We start from the raw sequence: 27,729 nt of genomic DNA on the forward strand, positions 1-27,729 counted from the left end.
GACGCATGAGTCTGATAGTGACCCACATTCAACTAAAACTATATCTAGAAAAACAAAATGCAGGTCAAATGAAAACTATGTTTTGATAGAGGTAGTAAAATACTGTTCAGTTTTATTTGGACCAAAATCTCTATCGCCTGTAGGAAGAACAACAATCTGGAATTCCATAGCAAACAAATCGCAGTCTTGCTGATGTACAAACGCGCTGGCAAGACTTGAGAGGCACAGTTTAAAAAAAAAAAAATAAATGCAATTAAAGAAAGTGGCTTCCTCAACTGGAGGAGGTAAACCATCTAGATCTGCTTTAAACGCAATGGAGGAAAACATTCTTAATGCCCTGGACCCTGGCATTGATGGTATCTCTGGAGTAGAATCACCAGGCTTGGCATGTTCTGGTAAGCACAATTTATTCATGAATTATAGTTTGTTTTTTTTTGTTATACTAACAAGGTGTTGTTAGTAGTAGTAGTAGTAGTAGTGGGCTAGTGTTATCATTAGTAGATAAATGTCATTTTTTAATTTCAGATTTCTGTGATTGTGTCACCAGCAATGTCATTACAAGACCTGACCTTACACACAAAGGTAATGCATATTAATAAGTGATCTAGGCGAACAGTAGCATATTGCAGATGTAACCAACAGCTAAATGTATGAATTGATTTGTTTCAGGAAACCATGAGAAATCTACTCCACATCCACAGGCTGAAGGAGAAGCGTTGAATACAACTGTCATCTTCCTCAGTAATCAGGATGTTGCTGATCCTACCAATTTAAATAGTGATAGTGGTGACATGTGCATTACGTTCAATAGGTCCACCTATGATTCAGATTTTGAGGAAAGAAATCCGAATGCAGAATCAGAAACCAAAGTCTTGCTTTCTGATAATTGAGTCACATAGTAACCTGTTTGGGGATATGGTCAACAAACTAACATTAATGTCTGCTTTTCTTAACTATTTTGTCAAGTGCAAATCTACAGCTAGCAGTGAAGATAAGTGCATATCCACGACTCTGTGTATACAAATTCACAGGGGACGCCAACCAAGTGGGAAGTATCCTTAATATCTGCTAAATCAGTGGCTAATAAAAAAAATTAAACCTGCAACTCTAAAACTGAGAACTCAGAGGGCAAATGCAGGAATACATTCCAAAAGACTATGTCTCCCGAAATAGGATAGGAAGAATCCTTCCAATAGGTCTTTATTTAAAAAAATAAAAATAAATGTTACAAAGAGTTGAATCATTGTTATTTTGTGACTACATTTGTTCATCTTTTTTGTATTTGTCTGTATAATCAGCATGCAATTAATTAAAATATAAATAATTAATACAACTGAGTGATTTCTACTTTTTCACTAAATCAAATCTCTAGGCCTATCCATTACTGTCCACTTTATTGTCCATATGTGTAGCTTCCATATTCAATCATAATGTAGCCTATATTTAATCATAAAAGACTATAGCCTCATGTTCAATCCCTCAAACACACTTTTATTTTAGAATATGGATACAAATATTACCCATATTAGTACACATCACAGTCCCATCATGTAGAGAAGAAAGTGTTAAGAAGATGTCTTCTCTCTCTCCCCCTTCTATTTCACAGCCATTATTGTAGGTGATGTTCTTTAGTGTCACTATCTGAGTCAACAGATTCTTTCTTTGCGATGTTATGTAAATTGCAACAGGCTGCTATGATTTTACAGAATATTTTTGGAACATACTGAACAGATCCACCCGATTTATCCTCTTCAGTAATCCAGTCGTTTGCTCAGTGACCGTTCTTGATGCTACGTGCGCTGCATTCAGTTTCTCCGCTGCTGCTCCATTTGGATGGCTCACTGGAGTGAAATAGGATCTCAAGGGATAACTGCTATCTCCTATAAAATAATTACATTCCTTTTTAAAGTCCTGTTTGTTAATATTATTATTATTATTATTATTATTATTATTATTATTATTATTATTATATTTATTATTATTACTTCCATTTAGCAGTTGATAGCCAGTCCCATACAACAGTGAAGATTACAATGTACAGATGAAATAAACAATAAATACAAATACATTACAATTACCCAGTAAGAAGCCATCAGGACAATTATCACCTTCAAAATAGGCACACAATGCACTTTGATCCCTAATGAAGGCATCATGTGTAGATCTCTGAAAGTTGGCGAACACATTAGTAATTTTATAGTCGTGGCGACACACTATCTGCCTGTTAATAGAATGCCAACCCTTTCTCTTAATGAACACATTACCATTATTAGATGGTGCCCTTATGGCTATTTGCGAGCAATTGATTGTCTCCAAAACATTGGGTATGCCTGCACTATCGTAGAATCCCTGCTTTATAGAACTGCGTTCCCTTGCATTAACATTAGACTTTCTAGATAGTAATGCATTAGTAACTTGTTTTACAGTCCTACTCATTGTGGACTGACTGAATCCAAATGCATCACTGTTGTTTCTTTGGAATGATCCTGAACTGTAAAATATTATTGCAGCTAGAAATCTATTAATCGCAGCAATGGATTGACTCCTTCTTGTTTTACAGTGACTATCTGGCTCAAGATCCCTGTACAATTCCAATATTTTTCCACGGCTCAAGCGGAACCTCTTTTTTATTTCTTCATCTGTAAGTGTCGTACACTACATTCTGTGTCGGAGTGTCGTTTTCTACGCTGGCCGTGTCCAGTCATAATAGCGGCAATCAGTGGCGCCATATCAACAAAATCTTGGGTGGAGCAAAGTTGAACCCTGATTACTAAGGTGCTCATCGTCATGGAACCACTTGGTTTTTATCAATGGGAACCACTGACATTGCATTAGTCTTACATCTACCAAATGAAAAACACAAATTTAGTTAATAAAGCAGCTATACAACAACACTTTACATGCGAATAACAAAACCCCAATACAACACACACACAAATAAGTGCACTTATCTGATCCAGTAACGTATCCACAGGCAACAATCACAGCCAACAATTTATTCAAGATCCGACAGTTATAAAGGTCAAAGGTTACAGATCTACTGTATTCCACAACTGCATGCTTTGTTAAAGGGACAGCAACAAATTAGCTTTTATACTGCTAGTAATGAGGGACACTGATATCGATGATAGTATAGCTTTTAAAATACATGAAGAGCCTGGGGCATTTCATGACTGTATTTACCTGTATTTTAGTCCTTCAGCTACACAACAGTTCAATATCCACAGAAACAAAGCAATCATTAAACAAATATTATATTACACTACTTTATTTTCCCTGTAGTGAATTAAACAACCTAGTACTACAAACTACATATTAGCAGATTAATAAACAGAATGCTACTGGGGTTTATTTAACCCTAACAACTCTGTGAATAATTAATGTACTTATAATACTACTTCAGGGCATGGTCGTTTCGTGGGTATTTCCAATTGCTAAAAAAGCTTCTACTAACATAGAACTGTTCTTCAGTTCAGGACCTCGTACAGAAAAGCAACCATGGTTTGTGAACTTCTAGTAAAACATGTAAATAATAAAAATACAACTAACTTGTTGTTTTTTTTAATTTGGATGTGAGTGCATGTTTGTGTATTTGTGTAAGGTTTAGTAATTTAAGTTAGTGTTTCATTGGAAATAGGTTAACGAAGGCAGGTGCATCACACAGGGCAAGGCAATCCACACACAGACTGAGGAGCAGGCGTGAACCACCCGGGACCTCTCGCACTGAAACACAGCGCCGATACCGCTGTACAAAAGAGCCGGTGCCTTTGCAAGGAGCGTATATCGGGCTTATGTCTTTGTATGTGATTACGTCACCTACCAGCCCTGCTGCTCCCTTCCCCCGTGCACGCTACACACACACACACACACACATATATATGACTGGTGTTTAAAACAAGAGATGCTCCTCATTATAAAAGCAGACTTCTTGTGCACAGCATGCATTGAATTCCACTTTGAAAGCAGGCTACATCTCTTGTTGTGCTGAGTGGCTGACCTGCAAACTACAAATCGCATAACAGTGTTGCCTAAAAAGCATTGATTACCGCAAAGCTAATGCTCTGACCAGATTATACGTATGATAATCGATCTTCTGTAACTCTTGCTGGCTCCTGGCTTGCTGCAGTTGCAGAAGCAGCTCACCCTTGTAATGGAGCTGGCCACTGTTCCTGCCAGACCCCCCTGTAGTGTACAGCGTGATATCAATAACACTCTGACCCCCCCCCACCTTCCAGGCTTCTCCCCAGGGCCTCCTTACTACACCTGACCTTGCACTGCAGAGACAACCCCCCCCCCAAACCCCCCAAGTGAAGCTGACATGTGCCAAGCTCACAGACATGACTCCCTCTCCCTGTCTCTTTCTGTGTATCCCGCTCCGTTTAGGTGTGTTTGCAACATCGACTGCTCTCACATTAGCTTCAATCCCGTCTGCGCCTCTGATGGCAAGTCCTATGATAACCCGTGTCAGGTGAAGGAGGCTTCCTGTCAGAGGCAGGAGAGGATTGAGATGAAGTATCTGGGTAGATGTCAAGGTGAGTGCCAGAATGATTGGGGGGGGGGGGGGGGGGGGGCAAAGAGAAACCTTAAAAATTATAAGAAACGTATTCTACCATTATTATTAACTTAAAAAACAATAAGAAAAAAGGGACGTAGACCAACATTACTCAGGTAATGACTTCATCAGTGTGATTAAACACCAGCTTCGCTTTGTTTTTTTATTATGGATAAATAAATACATTTTAACGTTATAATACTGCCAAGAAACTCCTCAAATACTCAACTGCTTTTATTTTTACAATACACTACATCTTCTGTACTGAGAGATGCATGCATTATAAAGCAGTAGATATTCCATTAAGCGCATCCGATGGAAAAATAAAAAGATTCTTCCCGTCATACCCATCAGATCCCCACAAAGGGATTCCAGCTTTAAAGTCTTCCAGTAAGGTACCTGGTTATCTATTGTGCTGCGCTCTTAAACTTTGAACACATTGGGAAAATATCCATCAATGTTTCCTCTGTTATGGACAGCTGTCAGACAGCGATTGATGTACTGAAGGATGGTATTGCTTAATGAGAAGCCAGTGTATGTATACATAGTGTATTACAGTATACTGTATGAGAAGCCAGTGTATATATACATGGTGTATTACAGTATACTGTATATGCAATACCGGCTCAAGCACTGTCAATGCCGCTTCTTTCACTGACGATGATTTCAACCAAATAGATAAGCATGTTGTTAAATGTATTTATTCTCGGCATTCACAGAAAACATAACCAGTGGAGATGGACATTATTCACGCACAGATACCACAGGTATGTTGCTGTTGCCTGCAGCAATGCAGAGCATTCAAGAGTTCTTCAACAGAACTGAATGTTGCACTCTGTGTCCCACTAAGACAAAGTCCTTTCCAAACAGCGTGCCACTACCAGGGAGGGGGGCTGTTTCCTTATAAAAGTTTACCATTTTAAAAGCATAGTAAAGTGTAATAGAGCACAGTGAAAGCATGGATAAGCATTATAAAGACCAGTGAGGTATGGTAAAGAGTATTAATAAACATGGTAAACCAGGGTAAACAATAATAAATGAATAGTAGAAACATAGGAATAACATTGTAAAACTGCAAAAAATACTGTGCAAAAATACAGTGGTAAACTTTTATAAGGGTAGATGTGGTGGTCACCCTGAGCTACTGAAAAGAATGGCACACTAAACGGGGTTCCTCTTATCTGCCATTCCATTAAGACTTCCAAATTCTTGTTTTAAATCTCTTGGCAACAGAGCGTATGGAGGATAGACAGAATAGACTGATAAACAGCTTTGTATAGTCAGGGAATTACACTGATAACCGAAACGCCGCAGAATTCATGAAAAAGAACAGCTTTTTTTATTTTTTATCTTAGTTAAAAAGATCATTCATTCCCAAGGAAACTAATCAGACTAATGATAATGGGGTTTTTATCCTCTTTCTTTTAAAAAGCCATAACTTAGCTTGCTTATCAAAAAAGAACAAAAATGTGTTACAATAATGCAGGCAATGAAAAGAGAAAAAGAAAAACATGAACCTGTCTGTCTCTGTAGCACTGTCCCTGATGGAAAAAGCTTATTTTTAAAGTTATTTTAATTTCTGTTTGAAGGATTGAACAGGGTGCAAAAACATTAATAATTGACCACAGCACATACCATGTACTCATTTTATACAGAAGAATTTATAAATCCAAAAGCATAGCACTCTCCCTCTAAGAGCCTGACATAGACAGACTGCACTATGCTTATAATCTATGATTTTAGTATTACATTGTAAGGGGTGCTGTATGATACAAGCTCATATCCCCCATTACGAGAGGTCAGAGGGTGAAGGTATGTCAAAATCAGCTTGTACCTTACTCAGTACCCTATACTATATAATATATAGATACATTTAGTATAGCAAATTTTAGTGTCACATTGAAATTCTCTTTCTAACGTACACTGAAACAAATGTGGAATGCGTGCATAATAAACAAGCTGCTGTCTTCACACAGATGAGAGCTGGATAAAAGAGGAGAAGGCTGCCAAGGAGACAGCTCGAGGGCTGTACATCCCCTGTCCAGAGCGCTACTCGGACTACTGCGTCAACGGGAAGTGTGAATACCCCGGAGACCAGCTACAGCCCTCCTGCAGGTACAGTACAGAGCTTCAACGGAAAGTGTGAATACCCTGGAGACCTGCTACAGCCCCCCTACAGGTACAGTACAGAACGTCAACAGGAAGTGTGAATACCCCGGAGACCAGCTGCAGCCCTCCTGCAGGTACAGTACAGAGCGTATTTTCATTATAACCTTAAGAAATAACTCAGAAAAACAGCCCAATTACCAAGCAAAAGACCATGGTCAAACCTTTTACTGAAAAGGATAACAGTTAGAGTATAGATCCATGCAAGCCCCCATTTCAGACAGATAGGCTCTGTTGAGTCTGCTTGTGATGTACAGCAGAGTTTACCTGAAGTCAGTGATATCGCCATAACTTGTATAAGATATATAGTGGACCATACTGAAAAGACACTTAGTAAAATACTGTAAACAAATAGAGAAGGCAAAAAGATCACAGAATAGGAAATTTACGATTTAAAGGCCTTTGAAATTACGATGGCATGCAGGGGTTCTGAAGTAAGACTCATCGTGACAGTGCATGTGATTCCGATGGCACGCAGGGGTTCTGAAGTAAGACTCATCGTGACAGTGCAGGTGATTCCGATGGCATGCAGGGGTTCTGAAGTAAGACTCATCGTGACAGTGCAGGTGATTCCGGTGGCATGCAGGGGTTCTGAAGTAAGACTTGTCGTGACAGTGCAGGTGATTCCGGTGGCATGCAGGGGTTCTGAAGTAAGACTTGTCGTGACAGTGCAGGTGATTCCGATGGCATGCAGGGGTTCTGAAGTAAGACTCATCGTGACAGTGCAGGTGATTCCGATGGCATGCAGGGGTTCTGAAGTAAGACTCATCGTGACAGTGCGTGATTCCATGGTGCAGGGGTTCTGAAGTAAGATCGTGACAGTGCAGGTGATTCCGATGGCATGCAGGGGTTCTGAAGTAAGACTCATCGTGACAGTGCAGGTGATTCCGATGGCATGCAGGGGTTCTGAAGTAAGACTCATCGTGACAGTGCAGGTGATTCCGATGGCATGCAGGGGTTCTGAAGTAAGACTTGTCGTGACAGTGCAGGTGATTCCGATGGCATGCAGGGGTTCTGAAGTAAGACTCATCGTGACAGTGCAGGTGATTCCGGTGGCATGCAGGGGTTCTGAAGTAAGACTTGTCGTGACAGTGCAGGTGATTCCGGTGGCATGCAGGGGTTCTGAAGTAAGACTTGTCGTGACAGTGCAGGTGATTCCGATGGCATGTAGGGGTTCTGAAGTAAGACTCATTGTGACAGTGCAGGTGATTAGTGGAGCTGAGATCTCTGCAAGTGGTGTAAATCATGGTCTCTCCAGAGACCGTTTAAAAATGCTGTGAGAAACTGAAGGGCTATAATTGGCTTATTAATTAAAGGCACAGGATCACAGTGTTCACTTGAATCCCACAGTATAAAGCCTGCAGTGCAGGCGTTGACCTCTTTGACTCGGTCCCTCAAACAAGTGATTGCGCATCTGCATTTGGAACTAGCTCTGGAAAGACCACTGTATACCAGATCAGTTTCTTTATCCAAAGTGACAAACAAAATGTCGATTAGATCAGGAGGCCAAGTTAGTAGTAAATGCTAGGCAGAAATGAGTCTTTAGCTTAATTCCACATTCCTGGGGGCATTTAAGTAGAGTTCAACCCAAAACCCCAAAAAGTCTAGAGTGTGAACCGAAAGGGGGGGATGAGAAAGAGAAAGGGAACCAGTCAGGCGTTTTGACCCAGAGATCAGGCTGCATGAGTTAGAGATTAGGGAAGCACAGTGACCCACAAACCTCTTCTTGCTCACAGCGGCACACTCGTGGTGGGGAGAAGTAGGAGCTTGGAAGACAACTGTAGATTGTGAGCTTGTAAGAATGCATATAAAGAAAGAGTGCAAATGACAAGGAGACTCCTGACCCCCAGGCAGTAGTAGAGATGACGAAGAGACAACATCTTTGTGCTGAATGTACACATCTAGTTCTCAGCCAACTTAAACATAACATTTACACACGCCGCTGGATGACAAATAAAGTATCAAATCTGATTTGCAGTGGCTTGACTTTTTAAAACTAGTGAGAAGCAACGTTAAGCAGAGGTTGGCTTTGTTTCCAGAGGCATGGCATTTGCTCAACAAGACCCCCTCCTGCAGCAAAGAGATTTATTCCAACCCTGAGCTATACTAGCCACCTGTGCACTCAACTATCGTCCACATTCTGCAGCGCTGATTCTGTGGCAGCTCTCATTCGCACTGTTTCAAACTCGTCTTCACATAGCCCTTTATTCACCCTTCCTAAGCTGTTGAATGAAACCATTGTCCATACCTCATGCCCTTCACAGAGCTCATGGAGATATCAACTTACACAGGGTCGTCCATTTAACAGTAACAAGCCAATGCACCTATGCTGATCTTACAGCATACAGCTAGAGGAACTAGTCTCTAGATGAAATACATTCTGCAGCTGAACCTCACCCAGATGGCACTTGAATCCCAATGAATCAGCAGCAACACCTTTATGAAAGCTTCCCATAGTAAAAGCATAGCAAAGTGTAATATAGCATAGTGAAAGCATGGTAAAGCCTAGGTAAGCATTGTAAACAACTGTGAGGTATGGTAAAGCATATTAATAAACCTGGAAAACCAGGATAACATATGGGAAATGCACAGTACTGTATAACCATGGGAAAAGAATGGGAAAACTGCAAAAATACTGTGGTAAAGCCATTTCATACACCCACTACTACTCTTTGTTAGAAAAAGTGCTTCCAACCTACAGTCCCTGTCAATAAAAATCTCTCATCCCTAATTTAGTTTCCTGCCTGAAGAATGTGTTGTAACCTTGTAATGCCTTGCTCCTCTCCTCCCCCCAGGTGTGATGCTGGCTTCAGCGGAGCGCACTGTGACAAGAAGGACTTCAACGTACTGTACGTGGTCCCAGGAGCCGGAAAGCTGCGCTACGTCCTGATCGCCTCCCTCATCGGGGCTGTGCAGGTGGCCATCATCTGCGTCGTGGTGCTATGTATCACGCGGTAAGCATCGTGACGCACAAAGCCAGGGATATTGCCTGCACACCTTTTCATGGCACGCATTTCACAGCACTTTCTGCATATTAGATATTAAACAGTTAGTCATCATTTATTAGCCCTGGAAACAAAGAAATCTTAGAAGTGAAGTTACAGACATCCTTATGCAGGGAGTTCTTCAGTGTTGGTGCGTACAGTAGTGAGTAAACGCCCCCCAAAACATCCAGTCACGTGCATGCATTCAGTGATCAATTACATAACTTCAATGATCAATTATATACATTCCAGACTGTGAGTAAATTCTATGGGCATCATTGTTTGTTTTTACGAATTGATCTGTTGAAACGTTAACGTTTTTATTCTGATAGTAACAATGTAAAGCTTCAACAAACGACTCACATTCTCTTGTGCTGCTTGTGTCATTGCAGCAGCTTCTCAGATTTTGATATTTTAGTTCACATTTTCTGGTGAACGTAACAAACGTAACAAAGTGCATATTGTGTGTGTGTGTGTGTGTGTGTGTGTGTGTGTGTGTGTGTGTGTGTGTGTGTGTGTGTGTGTGTGTGTGTGTGTGTGTATATGTATATGTATATGTATGTATACTTGAACTGAACAGGTGTTTTGACAAACCGTTTCAACTAGTGCTCTTTACTAATGTCTGAAACGCATTGGGCTTCATTTATGCTAGATTCCCTGTTGCATTTTTAGATTCAGCAGCACATTTGTGTTGGATCACTGCCGGGTAGTTTCTGTGCTGTCCACAAACGTTTCTGGCACTGGTTTGGTTTTTACATTCAAAGATGTTCTTTTGGATTGACATAGTGCAGCAGATACTCAAGCCCATGAGCACAAACTACCATTGGCAGTTCTCCAATTTTATTGTGTTTCCTAATGTTAGCACGGAGTTCAATGAATCACCCATATTAATATGGTATGGGGTTAGTGCTTGTGTTATTTAAATCATCTGCTGTTTAAAGTCATTAAATTAGACTGATACTTCAAAGAACACCTTTGAATGTAAACTTGAACCATGCAACCATTATGCCTTTGAGAACAGGAATACAAACACATAGGTGAGTTTTTATGTGTGTAGGTTAGTCAGAAGGACCCCACTGGAAGCTGATTGTTCTTCTCATTCTTAAGGAATGCTCACTCGGTTTGTTTGTTGGTGTTGTCTACTGCACTTTGTTATCCCTGCAGCTGGGGATGCAGACACCACAGCCCTCCTGTTAAGCCAACTTCCTGCACAGCTAACAAGGTATGAGGGCAGACTGACTTCACAAATCATTACAAACCCATCCACCACCACCCCTCCCCTCCCTATATAACACATGCCAGTCTCTAAAACAATTCTATAGCAGCTTCAATATACAAATGTCCAAGTGTGCATTGCAGAGTATGTCCTCTAATGCTAAGCAAAGCATTAAAAGACATTCCTTTACCTCTGATTAACCTCTTATTGCGCTGAACATGGTTAGTTTTTTGGCATCTTTTTTTCAGGATATATCCACTAGATTTTTCTGATACAGCGCGACAGACTCCTGGAACCCCCAATAATCACTTCCTGTGCTGTAGGCCACGTTGTCTGATTGGACTAAATCTGACCTAAAACAAAGGAAGGGGTTAGGTACCAGGTAGGAACAGCAATGTTTTTTAACAGCGTTTAAAAGAATATTTTATGCACATCGGTATTGCAAACTGATGTAGCAGTTCTGCATTTCCAGCATCCAATTATTCTCTTTCACGTGTGGTTTGTTAGCTACTAGAGAATTTCTTGTTTAAATTTTTTAAAGAAAAAAAAATCTCAACAACCATCTGCCTCCGTGGCATTAGCCAGTCCTCGAGGGCCCTCTTTACACTCCGCCAGCCTGGCGCACACCAGCGCACAACAATTGCAGCACTCCCAGGGTGTGTAAATTACAACAGCTACAGCCAGCGCCTAATCATCCCTTCTGAGTCGGGATTCCCCACTGCACAATCAGGAGAGATGTATTAGCACGGTGACCTTTATAGAAATGAGAAGTTTCCCCCAGTGCACCTGTAAACAAGCCCATCGGTGGGGGGTTCTCCTGCAGTAATCTTTTTAACAATACATCTGGGGACACCCTCATTCTAAGACTGATGATATCAAAGCCTCTTTGCTAACATCTTTGTAAATATACAGACTCTTTGTTGAAATCCAACCAGCTTTTTTCCTCCTCCCATCTTGTGTTTGTTTCCAAGCCCACTGGCACTGTTTACAGCACGCTGGGTTTTTTCACCACTCAGCTGTTTAGGGAATGCTCACAGTTGGAGGATAAGATGCTCTGGGCTTTTTGGCCTTTTTCCAAGAATTGTCAGCGCAGTAAGAAAGCACGTTTTCTCACCTGCCTCAAACATGTCTTAAACATACATGTTTTCTGTATAAAAAGCATTGTGATGAAGTCATTACACAGTCCTTACAGCTTTGTGAACAGGGCCCTGTGGGAAAAGCATGGGAACACTGCAAGATTAGTGAGCAAATTTTCTGTGGTAAACTTCTACAGTGGATGGCTCATCCCTTTCTAGCACGATGTGTCCTTAACTTGCTTTTCAGTGTATTCCCTCTGTGCTCAACTGCCTTGATGTACACCAGGATTAACATACAGAACAGATTCAAGCACTTAGTTCATTATTCTGGGAGAGAATGGATCTATGGTGTGTTAATTGCATCTAATTAAATCATGCTCAACATTTGATTTTTTGACTGTTGTAAAGGGTTAACAAGGTCACTGCCTCGCTTTCACATAATAAGGCTGTTGTAAGGCTGTTTTCCTGCAGGTTGTTTTGGTTTCCAGACTAAAGCTCATTTATCCCAGCGTAACACTAACACTGCAAGTTCATATCCTGTGCAGCAGGTATTAGGGTCCCAAGTCACCCTCACTTCTAGGATATTGATTACCCATTAACATCAACAAAATAACTGTATCTGTTAATATGTTAGTAAGCATGGTTGTTAACAGGTAATAAATATCAAAAAAGAGCCCTTACAATAAAGCATGACCGGATATTTGGTAATTTTACAAGCATCAGAATCAGGTTTCATAAAGTTACAGCTAGATCCACTAAACTGTTATTGAAACCAGACGTGTCAATTCAAATCTTCAAGCACCTTAAAACCCTGATGCCAGCCATCTTTAAAGATCGCCATATATTGTGATCTAGAGAGCACACCCTTTTGGGATTTCTTCTGTTTTCATTTTAAATTGGATTAAAGCAGCCTGTCCCATCTTGAATAAGTAAATCTTAAAAAAAAAGGTTAGCAATTTACTTTAAAGGTTATCAATACCCATCTTTGAAAACCAAGAGGTATTGCGTGTGCCTGCTCCAGATAACCCCATCACTTTCATGAAGCTGTTACTGCAGATGAGCCTGATCTGATTAACTGCAATTATTAATGTAGCAGAAATGGCTCACAAAAAACATATACAAAGACAGAGCCCAGCACAGAGAGCTATACACAATATAACATTTAATAAAATCAATCCTCACACCATGAAACACCTTTATTATTTTCGTTGAAGATCTTTATAAAGGGCAAAACTCCCTAATTTGAAGTAATTGCAAGGGACAAAGGACAATAAAAAAAAGCAAATGAGTTTCAGGAGCAAGCAGTTAAACTACTGCAAGTCGTTTGTTGCTATTAAAATGATTTTACTCCTCTGAAAATGTGCCCTTTGAGTCTGCGGTTGTTTTGAACCTTGAGTCACCAGCCAGCTTATTTAAGGGACAGACAGCACAGTCAGCTGGGGTTGTAAAATACTGATCTGCACCTGATGGTAAAGGAGCCTTTAAGTGCAGACCAGAGGCAATTGCAGTGAAAGTCCAAGGGGAGTGTGTGTGGCCTGAATCACAGGCTTTTAACAAGATTGCGGCTAGCTACTAAAATAGGATTTGTTAGGTTCAGTTTAGTACACTCCTCACATAGGTAAGATTCACCAGGTAGAAAACTCTCTTTACATTCCTGTGTTAGATAGTAAAATTAAAAAGAATGTCTTGGTTTTGCAGATGGTATTTTACAGGAAATATTCATCTTTTATGTGGTATCAACAATACATACGTTTCTGTTTGTTTTTTGGTTTTATCTGTTACATTGTGATGCTTTTCATTGTCATTTTAGACTAACCCTCAAAAGAGCTGAGTTTTATAGATTATTATTATGTACAGATGAGAAGAGAAAAGTCATTGATAAACTGAAAACCCATTATTGTAATAATATATATATATATATATATATATATATATATATATATATATATATATATATATATATATATAAAACCCCATTATTATTGTAATAATGATATTATATATATTTAATAGATATATAAATACATATATAATATATATAATAAGTATATATATATATATATATATATATATATATATATATATATATATATATATATATATATGTGTGTGTGTGTGTGTGTGTGTGTGTGTGTGTGTTGTGTGTAAAATACAGTGAAACTAAAGACTACTATTATTGAGAGAGGAGAGGAAATGGTACCACAGCCTATGAAGGGTAGTACAATAGCTTATAGTCACTAGTGACTTCGGTGCACATTATAACATTTCCAACACATACATTTTACCAGTCATTTTGCAGAGTCCCCATGCTTTTCCCATGGTTTGTATTATACATTTGCCATAGTTACACTTGGTTTGCCATGTTTTTGAATATGTGTTACCGTACCTCTCTGGGCTTTACAATTCTTTCTTACGCTTTGCCATGCTTTTATTGTGCTTCATTACACTTGTATAAGGGGTTTCCCATTACAGCTGTTTTGTGCTGTCAGAAAGTTTGCTTCATTACACTTTGCTATGCATTTACTAAGGCAAAGTTTTATAGGAGCATAAAACATTTAAAAAGAAGCACTCAAAATGTTTCTGGGCACCTCCTCTCATTCCCTGAGCCCAAAGTGACATGCTTTTTTTATATATATCATGCCATATCTAGGATCAGGAGCATTTTTTCAGAATCCTTAGACAGGTGTGTGAGAAAGGATTCGAGAGAAATCTCCATGTGCATGAGCCTGCTTTTCAGTACACTTGGAATCTCTTCACTGTTGCAGAGAAAGGGCAGGAATAGGGTTACCAGATTTCCAGAGTAGTAAAACAAGACTTTTAGATTAATTCACTTCATCAAAGCTGTAGCAACCCTGAAGCAGTTAAAATAGCTGTATATAATAACATAATTCAAAAGCAAAGCGTTTGCGTTTTTTTTTTTTTTTACTGTAGATGATAACTGTATGTGTGTATGTAGTAAATCAGTCGGTAAATCAGCTATACTGATGGCTGTATTAATCAGGACACAATTGGGACTGACTTAAAAGGCTACCTTGGCTGGCAGCACCAGCAAGATATAAAGTTTTAAAAAGCTAGACAGGGTCCAGAAAGTCAAACTGAATAGCAATTATTAAACCAATAACCCACAAGATTTTGTTTTTGTGGCACTGACACAAGCTAATAAATGACTTGCTGAACACACTGTTACAGTTTACAGTTTAGCAAAACCAGGACGAGTTAAAATTTTTACTGTTTCTGACCGGGACAAAAAAATGAAGGCTGATAACTGGGATAATCCCTGTTTTCCTGGGATGTCTGGTAACCCTCAGCAGGAGCCATGGGCTGCCTGTGAATAGCTCAGTCAGTCATCAGCTGGTCCTCCTGTTTTGTGGATTTGATTCACAAAATATGTATTTATTTTTTTCCCTACAGAAAATGCCCAAGAAGCAGCAGGATAAACCGACAGAAACAAAACGCGACGCATTACAGTTCAGACAATACGACGCGAGCTTCGACCCGGTTGATTTAGGACCATGTGACCGTGCAAGAAGAGTAAACAGTACCTACCCCGTACCCCCCCACCACGGACTGCTCTGAGCTGGGTACACTGACGGAGGGGGCCGGGGGCAGGATTAACACGTGTTGCCTTGCATTTGTGGTAAACTACACCAATGATTACAATACATGATACTACAGCTATATTTGATTATGTATGGATATGGTTCAAATAGTTATACATTGTCTTGATGGGGTTTTTTCTGTAATGTAAATAAATAATTTATATCACAAACAGTCCTGCTTTGCAGTGCTTTATTTTTGCTTGTGTTCGGTCATGTCACTGATGGGTTTTCAGTTGCGGATTTTCTCTGCTCTGCCCTTTTAAAGGTTTCCCATAGTAAAAGCACAGCAAAGTGTAATAAAGCATAATGAAAGAATGGGAAAGCATAGGCAGACATTGTAAAGCACAGAGCGGTATGGGAAAGTACATTAATGAAACATGGCATACCAGGGTAAACTATGGCAAGTGCATAGTATAATCTCATGAAAGGCATGGTATAAGTGCAGAAATGGACGGTGCACCATATTCAGAATCTATTGAACGGTTCTGATTGGACTGTGCACCATATTCAGAATCTATTGAACGGTTCTGATTGGACTGTGCACCATATTCAGAATCTATTGAACGGTTCTGATTGGACGGTGCACCATATTCAGAATCTATTGAATGGTTCTGATCGGAAAATATTGTTAAGAACTAGCCATGTCACTGGATGTACTTTTGTTTGCATCAGTTTTAGAGCCACACTCCTAAAAGAAACCTGTTTTTAAATCTCACTGGCACTGGCACTGGCATCTTTGAAACAGGCACATCTCGATAGAGGAAAACATTGCTTATCATCAGTTTTCCTATGGCTATATTATTTATTTACCATAGTTTATTATGGGTTGTCAAGTTTATAAATCTGCTTTACCATACCTGTCTGTGCTTTACAATGATTACCTAAGCTTTAACGTACCTGTCTGTGCTTTATAATGATTACCTAAGCTTTACCGTACCTGTCTGTGCTTTACAATGATTACCTATGCTTTACCATGCTTTCACTGTGCTTTACAATGATTACCTATGCTTCACCATACCTGTCTGTTCTTTACAATGCTTTCCTATGCTTTACCATACCTCTCGGTGCTTTACCACACCTCTCTGTGCTTTACAATGATTACCTCTGCTTTACCATACCTCTCATATCCGAGTGCTGACTGCATTACAGTTTTATAAGGGTTTTCCCATTACAGCTGTTTTGTACTCTCAGAAAGTTTGCCTTTGGCTATAAGGTATTAGGTAAAGACTGCTGCTGTCTGCATCCCAAAGCAGCACACAAACCCATAATCAATACTGTAATGCTAGACATTATACACCAATCAATGCAAGCAGGGAAACAAGCTGAAATAATTGTATTCGGCTGGTTTTGTAAGCAATCTAACTGTCAGGTGCAATAACCGTTAACAACAGCTGATACATCTAGTTGTCATTTTAATACACAAGGTGGTCTAACATTGCTGTAATATTGAGCTAGGTCAGGGATACTACAGCGAGCAAGGACCTTCAAACTAGCTATGGATAGGCAAGATGATCACGTTTATGGAAATTAAATATATGGCTAATATATTTTTCATATAATAGAAAATGTAATATTATTTAAAAACATGCACTCCAATATATTTTTGGTCAATATATTGCAATTTTTTTTTTTTTTTTCTTAATATAGAAAGATTTATAAATTATATTTAATATATAATAATAAATTGGATATACATTAATGAAAATATCATTTAGTACATGGATTAGAAGGAAGCAATTAGAATTAGAAGAAATACAGAGCGTTTTTTCCTTTCAAGTGAGGAAGACATCAATGTGCAGGGTGTAGAAGAGGAGTCTGAAAATGCCACCAAATACCGCCCTGGTAAAGACATCCAAATATACATCAGAAAAGGGCATGAAGGTTTTCTTCATTGCGCTCATTGGCCACGCTGCCAGCCCTTGAACAGCCCTCACATGATTAGAATGCACTGTGCAACCCTCAAGCAGACAAGCAGTGAGGTGAAAGCATGGCAAGGTTTCTGTCAAACTTCATTAATGTTTAAGCAGCGCTGGACGGCTTGAAATCACCTGACAGGAAGCAACAGATTAGAGTAAATAAAGCATGAGCAGGGAGCGTGGCTTGACTGAGATAACTGTCCATCGATTCAGAAAACTCACCGTCCCCAGGACCAAATAACATCTACTGACAGAGCACTTCTCCGCAGCACCTACAGCTTACCTAACATTGCAGACAGCCATCAGCTAAAAGCAACACATGAGTCTGGGATTGCTGGAGAGGTTCTGCCACCACTAAACTTTTCCTGCCCTCCTGCCCTTCCTACAGTCCCTGTCCGACCACTCTATTGCTCAATCACATTCATGTTTCTATTTACTGGAAGTTGTTGTATATTCTGTTACTTTATTCCTAATAAACTTATTTTTGCAATTTTTTTTTTTTTTGCTAAAACTGCAGTACAGCAATTTTTTTTAAATGCTAGTGCAGGTGCAGCTTGCAATATTTGGGTCACGTTTAAAAAAATGAGTGCAGGCCCCCCTGAAGCTTGAACAGAAGACACTTAGAGAAGTTCACACTTTTTTTACAGCTCTGCACTGCAACAGTCAGCCAGGGCTCCTTTCAGACCTTGCATTCTTTCACAAAAGTGTTTTGCTTTTCTCTGTGAGAGTTACAAGAGTTCAGATAAACCGAAGGTGTAAACGGCTCTGCATGAATTATTGATCTGTGTTTAACCCTTTATTGTTTCATGTAGTTTCCATGTCTCTCTGTGGACTGTAATCCAGCCGTCCCTCTCAACTTGCATTGCTGGAGCCAGCCACTCTATCCACTGGGATTTCAGAAGAATATAAAAACAAAAAGCACTGGTAGATCCCTGTTAATGTTTGCTGTGGCAGGTTCGTGTGAGTCCTGGTCTTCACTGGGGATTCCACTGGGAGCGTGGCACTGGCTCACCTTCACTTCTCTTGATCTGTGTGAGGAATTGTTGAGTTGAGGGAACATACTGTAATTGGACACTCTAAACTGGGGAAAAATAAAAAATAAAATGAAGTGTTTGCTGTGGGATAGCAAGGGAAAGAAATCATTAATGATGGCAAGAACATAGGGTAAGCATGGAGTAAGCATGATTAACTATAAAATGACTACAGCTGGCTAGGAGTTTTTGCAATTTGCAAAGATGCTAGGCTTCTGAATTACTTATTCATGCATGCACTGAACTGCAGAGAGTGTGATTGGATACGCTTCTATATTCATCACACCTAACCGTTCATTATGAAGGATCCACGCTGTATTTAAACAGTCAAGATATGCACTGGGAAGCGTGGAGAAGAGACCTTGCAGTCTGGCCCTTCACAGTGGAATGGATTGCTGTCTGATCTGTGATAAAGTGCAAACCTGAACCAATTGAGAGTCAAAGTGCATTACACAGCATGCCGTCACTGAGTTGCTGGATACGTTATTATATCCTGTGGGTTTATGAATACAGACCGATTTCCAACACTCTCTCAGGGGATATAACCACAGGCTGCATAATAAAGAATGAACTTGCTGCAAGCAGAGGGTTTATCATATCCCAGTACATCCTCACCTGTATATAGAAGCCCACCAGTGCACAGAACATGTGATACAGTAAAGTAAAAAGTAAAAAGAAAATATGTTTAATAGCAGGTCCCGAGTACAATCTTTATTTTTCTGATTTGAAGTAATGTAATATGTTATGTTTGTTTTTGTAACAGAAATAATTTTGCACCTCTACTCAAACTGCTCTGAGATCCCTTACAACAATGAGACTCCTTGCACATAACGTCACTGTTGTTACCCCTGTGTAGCCACCAGGGGTCACTATTGCTCCATGTATGTGTTAGCTGACGAGCATTCAGCCCATAGCAGAAGAAAGTTCTAACATTCCTTATTTGGACACACCCTTGTGTACTGCAGTCAGTCTGACTCTGCCATGCCTGCCCTGGCCTTTGTAGCTCAGTTTCATTGTTAGGGCTGTGTTTTAATTCCAGCTCAAATTCAATCTATGCAGTGGAGCGGTGAGCTATATGTATATGTATGAAAATGCAGGGTTATGACTAAAAAGGTCTGGTATGTACAGTAGAAACAATTTTAGGTAAGCCTTTGTGTTTTATGTTTCTACCCACAGGATTAGGTTGCGAGGCATTTCATATATGCCCAAAATAACCTCCAGAAGCCCTGCCCAGTTCAAAGCCGTCATCATGACTGATGTTTAATAGAAGCCAAAAAGGCTGACGTACACTGTAAGTGGAAATGTGTGAAATATCCTGTTTTTCATTTGGGCAGCAGCCAGGCAGCTGTATCCACCAGTCACAGGGACCTCCTGCTTTGTACTGTGCACTGGACTTGGTGCTCAGGCTATGGGTTGGCTCATTTCAACCCATATTCAGATAAGCAGAGATTCTGTGCTGGTCTTCGGTATCATGCGGGTTACGGATTTATTGCCCATTAACCCAACTCAGACCTATTGTTCACCAATTATCTTGACGTGGATGTAAAGGCAAGATGTCCCATAACTCTATTCCCATAAGTGGCTTTCTGAATGTTAACCATTACTACCAATGCAGAAGAACTGGGTGGGATATTTGTTCTTCATTTTACCCAATACAAATTGGGGGGCTGACAATGCGGTGATCACACTGAATGTCATACCAGTCTACCAAGCTGTGCTTTGGTTGGTCTTTGAATAACTGAGATGCTTGCTTTAAGAGACCAGCCCGAGCTAACACCTTATTAATATTTAACAAACAAATGAATAAATCCAGTACATCCAAACCCATAACAGCTATTGAATTCTGTGGACTGTTCACCCTCCAGCCCCTCTGTTCCTGTGCTGAATCGCTGCCCCCGTCACCAGCGTGCTCCACTCTGCTGGCATTCCTTCAGATCCACACTGTTTTCTGAATGATGTGGAGGTTATCAGGAAGTCATGTTGGAAACGCAGTCCAGGTGGATTCAGAGCACCGGATCACTGCACGCTCGCGTGAAAAAGGGATTCTTGCAGCACAGCTATCCGTCACTGACAGCCCTGGTACGCTTCCTCCCGTTACCCAGTCAACAACACTGGCCTGTCTCATGGATGAGTCAGTCCTGCATTGTTAGGCAAACACAACTGGATTCTTCATATGATCTGTATTTTCATAGTATTTAATCTCTTATCTGTTTAATATCCTATTACAGAATGTCTGCTCTCTTTCATTCTCAAGGGATGTTCTTTGTTTTTTTTACTATGTTTATTGTTTATTACAGAAAAAAGAGCAGAAATTAAACCAGTGGAGGGTATTTAAAAAAAAAAAAAAAAAGCTAATTTCAGAAATTCATAATTTGGGGAATCTTTTCAGAAGCAAGCCCCATGCACAGAGAATTATGCAAAATGCACCAGATGTTAAATTATAATTCGAATTTGAACTGAATTTGTTATAAAGTAATTTTGTGTTAAATGTGTCATCTTTTTTTAGTTTAAATTGAATATCAAATTATATGTTAGGTCATGTATATTTAAATATACATATTCACACTTGTGTTGCTGGTTTTTAATTCAAATGTTTAAACTGGAGAAATTAATTCCTTCCTGAATTGGAATGCATTTTTGGCTCTTCTTGCTGCACAGTGAACACCAGACTCAGGGCTGCTGCACATTGCCAGGACCGGAACGTTACTGCCAGCTGTCAGGGCATGCTTCTGCATGCTCTCAAAGTCTTCCAATGTTCCCATGATCCATCGGAGACTCTGAACAGGTCTGGATTTGAAGCTGTTGCTGCAAGTGCTTCATACATCCTACTTTTTTTTTAAACCGAGAAAAAACTGTCTGAAGTATGGGACAGGATATGATTTTAATACAAGGTAACAGACAGTATTTTCCCTGACTATAGAAAACCTTCAGTTCTAGCCACTTACATACAAGACTAGATATTCAGCTATTTTGAGCTCTGCCAATAGTATCTTCAGCTATAACTGTTATTTTCTCCTCTTGTTCTCTGTGACTGTTTGACCTGCAGCAAGGAGATAATGCATCACAGCACACCAGAGAAGAGAAGCTCAGAGACCCAACCTCGCCATTCCCCAGGAGCTCAGAGACCCAACCTCGCCATTCCCCGGGAGCTCAGAGACCCAACCTCACCATTCCCCGGGAGCTCAGAGACCCAACCTCGCCATTCCCCGGGAGCTCAGAGACCCAACCTCACCATTCCCCGGGAGCTCAGAGACCCAACCTCGCCATTCCCCAGGAGCTCAGAGACCCAACCTCGCCATTCCCCAGGAGCTCAGAGACCCAACCTCGTCATTCCCCAGGAGCTCAGAGACCCAACCTCGCCATTCCCCAGGAGCTCAGAGACCCAACCTCGCCATTCCCCAGGAGCTCAGAGACCCGGGCACATACAGGGCAGACCAGTCCTGCTGGGATGACATCCAAGGGGAGCAGCCATTGAACATTCAGCATCCATGGAGACGAGGCCCAACAAATGGGGGTTCAATACTGTCCACTCCTCGAAAAGTTCAACAATAAAATGTTCAACCCTAACCCATGTGACAAAATCACAAAAAATGTGACTTTGATCATTTTGCAGTTGGGAACACAACATAAATTTCCATCTTTAAAGACTGCATGATGATGATCTGTAAAAATGATGAAAACATTAAAGGGATGTGGCAAAGTGCCCGCCCCTGTGTGTAGTTTGTGTTGTATGTTGTGTGTTAATGTTGGTGTATAGTCATTGGTACATGGGATATAAACAGGTCTGTGTAACACAAGTGTTTAAAATGTATATTTAAATTACACACGAGGATTGCACAGCACTTCACGTGCAAGTAAAAAGTAATAATATATGAGCACGGGGAATTGCACTTCATTAATTTGTACCGCAACTCCAACTGAATGATTTATTAGCAATCGAGTCTCGGTACAGCTGCATAAAAGCTACATGTTTTCACTCACTCTGGGTTGTTGTGTGTTCGGTGAGTGGAGAACGGGATTGGAGATGGAGGTAATAATAATAATAATAATAATAATAATAGTAGGTAAAATAGAAGCTCATCGTGTTTTGTCTGTATAGTCTGTTTTGTTTCTTTATGTTTTGTCGACGAGGGCCGTGTCCTGTGTCTTGGTTGTCTTTGCAACCTTTTATTTTCTGCTTGTTTAAATTACACTATGTAACACAATTTTTGTTCCTGGGTAGTAAGTGTTATTTCCTAATTGCTTATGCCTCAAAAGTATAGAAAATGGCGATTATTCCCCACAAACTTTGCTTTTGTGACCAGGACAGTGATATTTCAAAATATCACTATTTCCAATGGGAAAACGGGCAAATGTGTGTCTTTTTGTTCACATAAAGTCAGAAAAAAACAACATATGAATCCAAAATAACATGTATTTATACTAAAGTAATACAAAAATGACTACAAAAGATTTAGAAGTGAGTAGTTTTTCAAGATTTACGGTTACACTGGAACAAAAAAAAAAAAAAAAAAATTTGTTACACTGTGTTTTTAAATGCCAATCGCTCAGAACCGCTCAGCTCCACCCAACTCCACCTCTCTGTCGTTTATTTCCTGGTTTCTGGTTCTGGTCTGATGTCCCCCACTCCAGCCGTCTAGATAAACATGCCTGTGTTGAATGTAATGTTTGTTAAGCATGTGTAGACATTGCTTCCTTTCCTCCTGCAGTGAGAAGAGATCACTGTCGGACTGCATTCATCTCCTTCTCAAGGGCTGCTCAACTTTTAGGTAGCGGTGTGTCTGAAAGTACCGCTTTTCTTAAAATTTCTTAAATAAGAAATGTTCTACAAATTCACAATTATTTGTATACTGAACTTCTAGTAACACATATTAGGTCATGCATTTTTCTAATTTCTACACACAGTCATAGTTGATGCTCTGTTGCTGTTGTGTTTGTCTTAAAGTAGTAGTTCATAATAGAAAAAGTTCCTAATGCTATTTTCTTTGCATCAAGAGGACCAGTTTGTGGAAAGGTCTCGTACCAAGCAGGTCAGAGCGATATCTCCACACCACAAAAATCTGCTCCAAAACAACCCAATCTCAAACTATCTAGTGTTAGTTTGGGATGGAATGCCACTATCAGCGAGCTTGGGTCTGTGATTGATGTCAAGGGGTGGAGCAGGTGGTTCTGGTCATGTGGCTGGAGTCCTGAATGAACAGCCAGGAGAACCTGGGTTCGAATGCAAACTCTCTTAGCTTCAATTATTAATGCACAGCCAGGAGACCCTGGATTCCAATGCAATCTCTCTCAGCTCAACTTCAATTATTAATACACAGCCAGGAGAGCCCGGGTTCCAATGTAAGCTCTCTCAGCCTCAATTATTAATGCTCTGTTTGTCATTGAAGTGGGCATGTGCAATTGCATGTCGTGTTTGCTTTTTAATGATGGAAGTGGGATCAGCTGAATGGGCTTCAATAAGAGGGTTAATTAAAATCCACCTGGTGGGGAGGTGAGGCTGCCAAGGGAGACATGCTTACAGGCTGTCATTGTTTCCATGGAGCCCCTTCTATCCTGGATTTCATCTTTACATTGTGAGGTCCAACTGCAATGGACAGCCTATCCCATAGAAGAACTTAAATAGATTGGGATATTCATCTGTGTATGTGTGTGTGAGTGTGTGTGTGTGTGTGTGTGTGTGTGTGTGTGTGTGTGTGTGTGTGTGTGTGTAGAGTCCTTTAGACATTAAAGTTAACTAGCCACATATTTTTTTTTTAATTCCAGCTATGAATATATTAGAAATTTAAATTCCCATCTGTGGTCTACTCAGCTGATCAAAACACTGTGTAAATTGTTATCCACATTAAAAAAGAACCCAGACACAGGTGCAGAATAAACACAAATTGTCTGGAATGAATAAAATGAACGAACAGTACCTCCATACTTGACAAAAGCAGATAACAAAACAAAGAACAGCTCTGTCATTATCTTAAATTACTTTTTTTTTTTTTTCATTTTGCTAGAACTGTTAATGTGTATAACAGTCTGTTTCAGTTTTATGGTGGCACAGCAGGGGGCGGAGTAGCGCTCCTGTCATGTTGCAGAGAGAAGGTTAAAGGGCAGTAGAAGAGTCCAGCATTTCATTCATGCCCTGGAACCAGGGACTCTGCAGCAACACAGCGCAGTGACACAAAACAAGCCCATCTCCACTCAGTGTGCAAGTAGGAGTCAGCAATGAATAGCACCACTGTGAAAGTGACAGCACAGAGGAATGCAAAACAAACAGCGCTGAGGTAGCTATGCCTCTTTTAAAGAAAAACTGGAGGTGGACTGCTCAGCTTGGGCTCCCTACTTTCATATCTCTGCATTGAACAATAAAATACTTCTTTTTGTGTAAAATAAGACATACAGCAGGGTGGTGCTGCTCTGCCACGCAGACAGAGGGGAAAGAACGGAGACGTACTGCCCACGAGAAGAAATCCACGCTAGCACCTGGAGCACTTACAAGGGGGCACCATGGCTGTGGCACCCTGCCAGCACTGTGGATCAGGTCACCACATTGATGAGTGACCTTCGGGTCACACATTCGCCAATGCCCCAGTGTGGCGCTGTGCTGTGTGGTCTGTGGAGATTAAAGATCCCCTGGCATGCTTTCAAATTCCTGTCCAGGTTATTCAAACTCTGTCTTTCCATTCCAGTGGAGTACAGGAATCATTAAACATCCCAGGAGAAAACCAATAAATAAAGTGCTCCCGGCTGTGCATGTGGACTGTGCATGTGGACTGTGTATATGGACTGTACATGTGGACTGTGTATGTGGACTGTGTATATGGACTGTGCATGTGGACTGTGTATGTGGACTGTGTATATGGACTGTGCGTGTGGACTGTGTATATGGATTGTGTGTGTGGATTGTGCATGTGGACTGTGTGTGTGGATTGTGCATGTGGACTGTGTGTGTGGACTGTGCATGTGGGCCTCTTATGAGGAAGTGGTGCCTCCAAGTTGTTTAAAGACACTATTTGATTAATAAAATATAGTTTTCTGCTCATGAAACTGCAGCAGATTGTTGGTAAAGAAACCAACAATGCAAACTTTGAAAGAATAGTCTTTACATTGTCATGAGCGTTGTGAATAGGGCCCCCTACACATTGTATTAGTCTGGTTATACATTTTTATATACACTGCCCTCTAGCAAGAGATAGGGTGATGTATGTTTCATAGAAATAAAATAAAACTTGTGCCGAGGTATAAGTATAGGCATGGGTGATCTAATAAATAATAATAACAACACGCTTGTAAGAAATCCATGAATACTTTTGAATGCAGTTTTGGAGTTATCTCAGTGACATACAGTGCCAGACACATTCCTTGAGTGAAAATCTTCAAATAATTCTTCCTAGTAGAATCCTTCACACACCCTGCCCTCCCCTCCCCTCCCCTGCTCGCTCACACTAACACAGCCTGTCACTTACTGCCATCTGCTGGTGCTGGGCAGAAACTTTCCTTAGCAAGTACTAACTGCACCATGATAACTGCACCATGCCCAACAGTATTTTTTTGTTTGTTTTGGGGGTTTTTTGGGGTGATGGGTCTTGGAGTGAAGGAGCAGCTTATGGTTTATCAACCTGCATGACATTTATTAAGATATTAAGAGATGCCTTGAGTCTGTCTGATCAGTCTCACTAGAGATTCCCTGGCCATTCCCTCTTTATACAGTGTATGTCTGGTGACATCCCAATCACACTGGCTGCTGTGGGAAAGGTACAGACAACAAACTGGCATAGAATAGCCACAGACATCATAATGAAATGAACAACAGGCACAGCACAGGCACAGGCACAGCCAGGTACAGCCAGGCACAGGCACAGGCACAGCCACAGCCAGGCACAGCACAAGCACAGCCAGACACAGCACAGGAACAGGCACAGCACAGGTACAGCACAGGCACAGCCAGGCACAGCACAGGAACAGCAAGGTACAGCACAGGAACAGGCACAGCACAGGCACAGCACAGGCACAGCCAGGCACAGCACAGGAACAGGCACAGCACAGGTACAGCACAGGCACAGCCAGGCACAGGCACAGCACAGGCACAGGCACAGCCAGGCACAGGCACAGGCACAGGCACAGCCAGGCACAGGCACAGGCACAGGCACAGGCACAGGCACAGGCACAGGCACAGGCACAGGCACAGGCACAGGCACAGGCACAGGCACAGGCACAGGCACACAGGCACAGCACAGGCACAGGCACAGCACAGGCACAGCACAGGCACAGCCAGGCACAGGCACAGGCACAGCCAGACACAGCACAGGAACAGGCACAGCACAGGTACAGCACAGGTACAGCACAGGCACAGCCAGGTACAGGCACAGGCACAGGCACAGCCAGACACTGGTACAGGCACGGGCACGTCATACTGCCAGGACCTTGCCAACTTTAAACTGCTGCCAACATTAAATTTTCTACAGCATTGGAGAGGTCAGAACCGAGAGAAAAACAAGACAGAGTTTATTAATATTTCATGAAATAAAATCTATCGGTCGGAACACAACAGAGTATAGGACTACAGTGACCCCTGCTGCTTTACTACACTGTACTGTGCTTAATTACTCTTTACTACACTGTACTATGCTTTTGCCATGGTACACTTCAGTCATTCTTTTTAAGGGCCATTGCATTCCCAGGAGTATAGCACTGCTTCACTTTTTAATAAAACTTTGCTTGCTTGTATTAACAACTTGCTGTTCTGTAACATTACCTGTTCCCTGGAGGAGGTATTGCTGACATCCAAACTGCACAATCTGCTCCCCTTCCACTCTCCTTTAGTGTTTATGCAAGAAGGACCGGATGACAGGATATCCAAAACAATACAAGCCCAATCCGTGACTCTCCTCTTATTACATTTTAAACCCTGCACTGTATTGTATTTACAGTTGATTACATTCTGCATTGTTTTCTATGCTTTACCATTCTTTAAAATACATAACCATACTGTCTCTATTCTTCCATATACTGTTTATATTATTATTATTTTGATCTGTTAATCAAATCAAAATAAATCATTCTTTGCATTCTCTCTGTTTAATGTGTGATTTCATATTTTCTTGAAATGCTTTTCCCTCATATTTAACAGGGAGGGCAGCTCTTTGAAAAGGTTGTAAATGTGAAATAACCTTGTTGCATGTTCGGACTCCCTTTCAACCA

At 40.8% G+C, this 27,729-nt stretch overlaps 1 protein-coding gene across 2 annotated transcripts in view; it reads left to right on the forward strand.

The window, feature by feature from the left end:
- LOC121323250 (tomoregulin-2-like) overlaps positions 1 to 15,743 on the forward strand; it is a 62,469-nt gene extending 46,726 nt beyond the window's left edge. The window contains exons 6-11 of one of the 2 annotated variants that reach the window (XM_041264195.1): positions 4,384 to 4,532; positions 5,272 to 5,319; positions 6,529 to 6,667; positions 9,514 to 9,672; positions 10,867 to 10,924; positions 15,406 to 15,743. In XM_041264195.1, coding sequence (XP_041120129.1) covers positions 4,384 to 4,532; positions 5,272 to 5,319; positions 6,529 to 6,667; positions 9,514 to 9,672; positions 10,867 to 10,924; positions 15,406 to 15,570 — 718 coding nt within the window. In that variant the 3' untranslated portion in view covers positions 15,571 to 15,743. The remainder of the gene's footprint in view (positions 1 to 4,383; positions 4,533 to 5,271; positions 5,320 to 6,528; positions 6,668 to 9,513; positions 9,673 to 10,866; positions 10,925 to 15,405) is intronic. The other variant, XM_041264196.1, reaches the window with a different exon arrangement.
- Positions 15,744 to 27,729: the final 11,986 nt, after the last annotated feature.

The sequence above is a fragment of the Polyodon spathula genome, chromosome 11 (assembly GCF_017654505.1).
Source record: "Polyodon spathula isolate WHYD16114869_AA chromosome 11, ASM1765450v1, whole genome shotgun sequence".
Taxonomy (NCBI): domain Eukaryota; kingdom Metazoa; phylum Chordata; class Actinopteri; order Acipenseriformes; family Polyodontidae; genus Polyodon; species Polyodon spathula.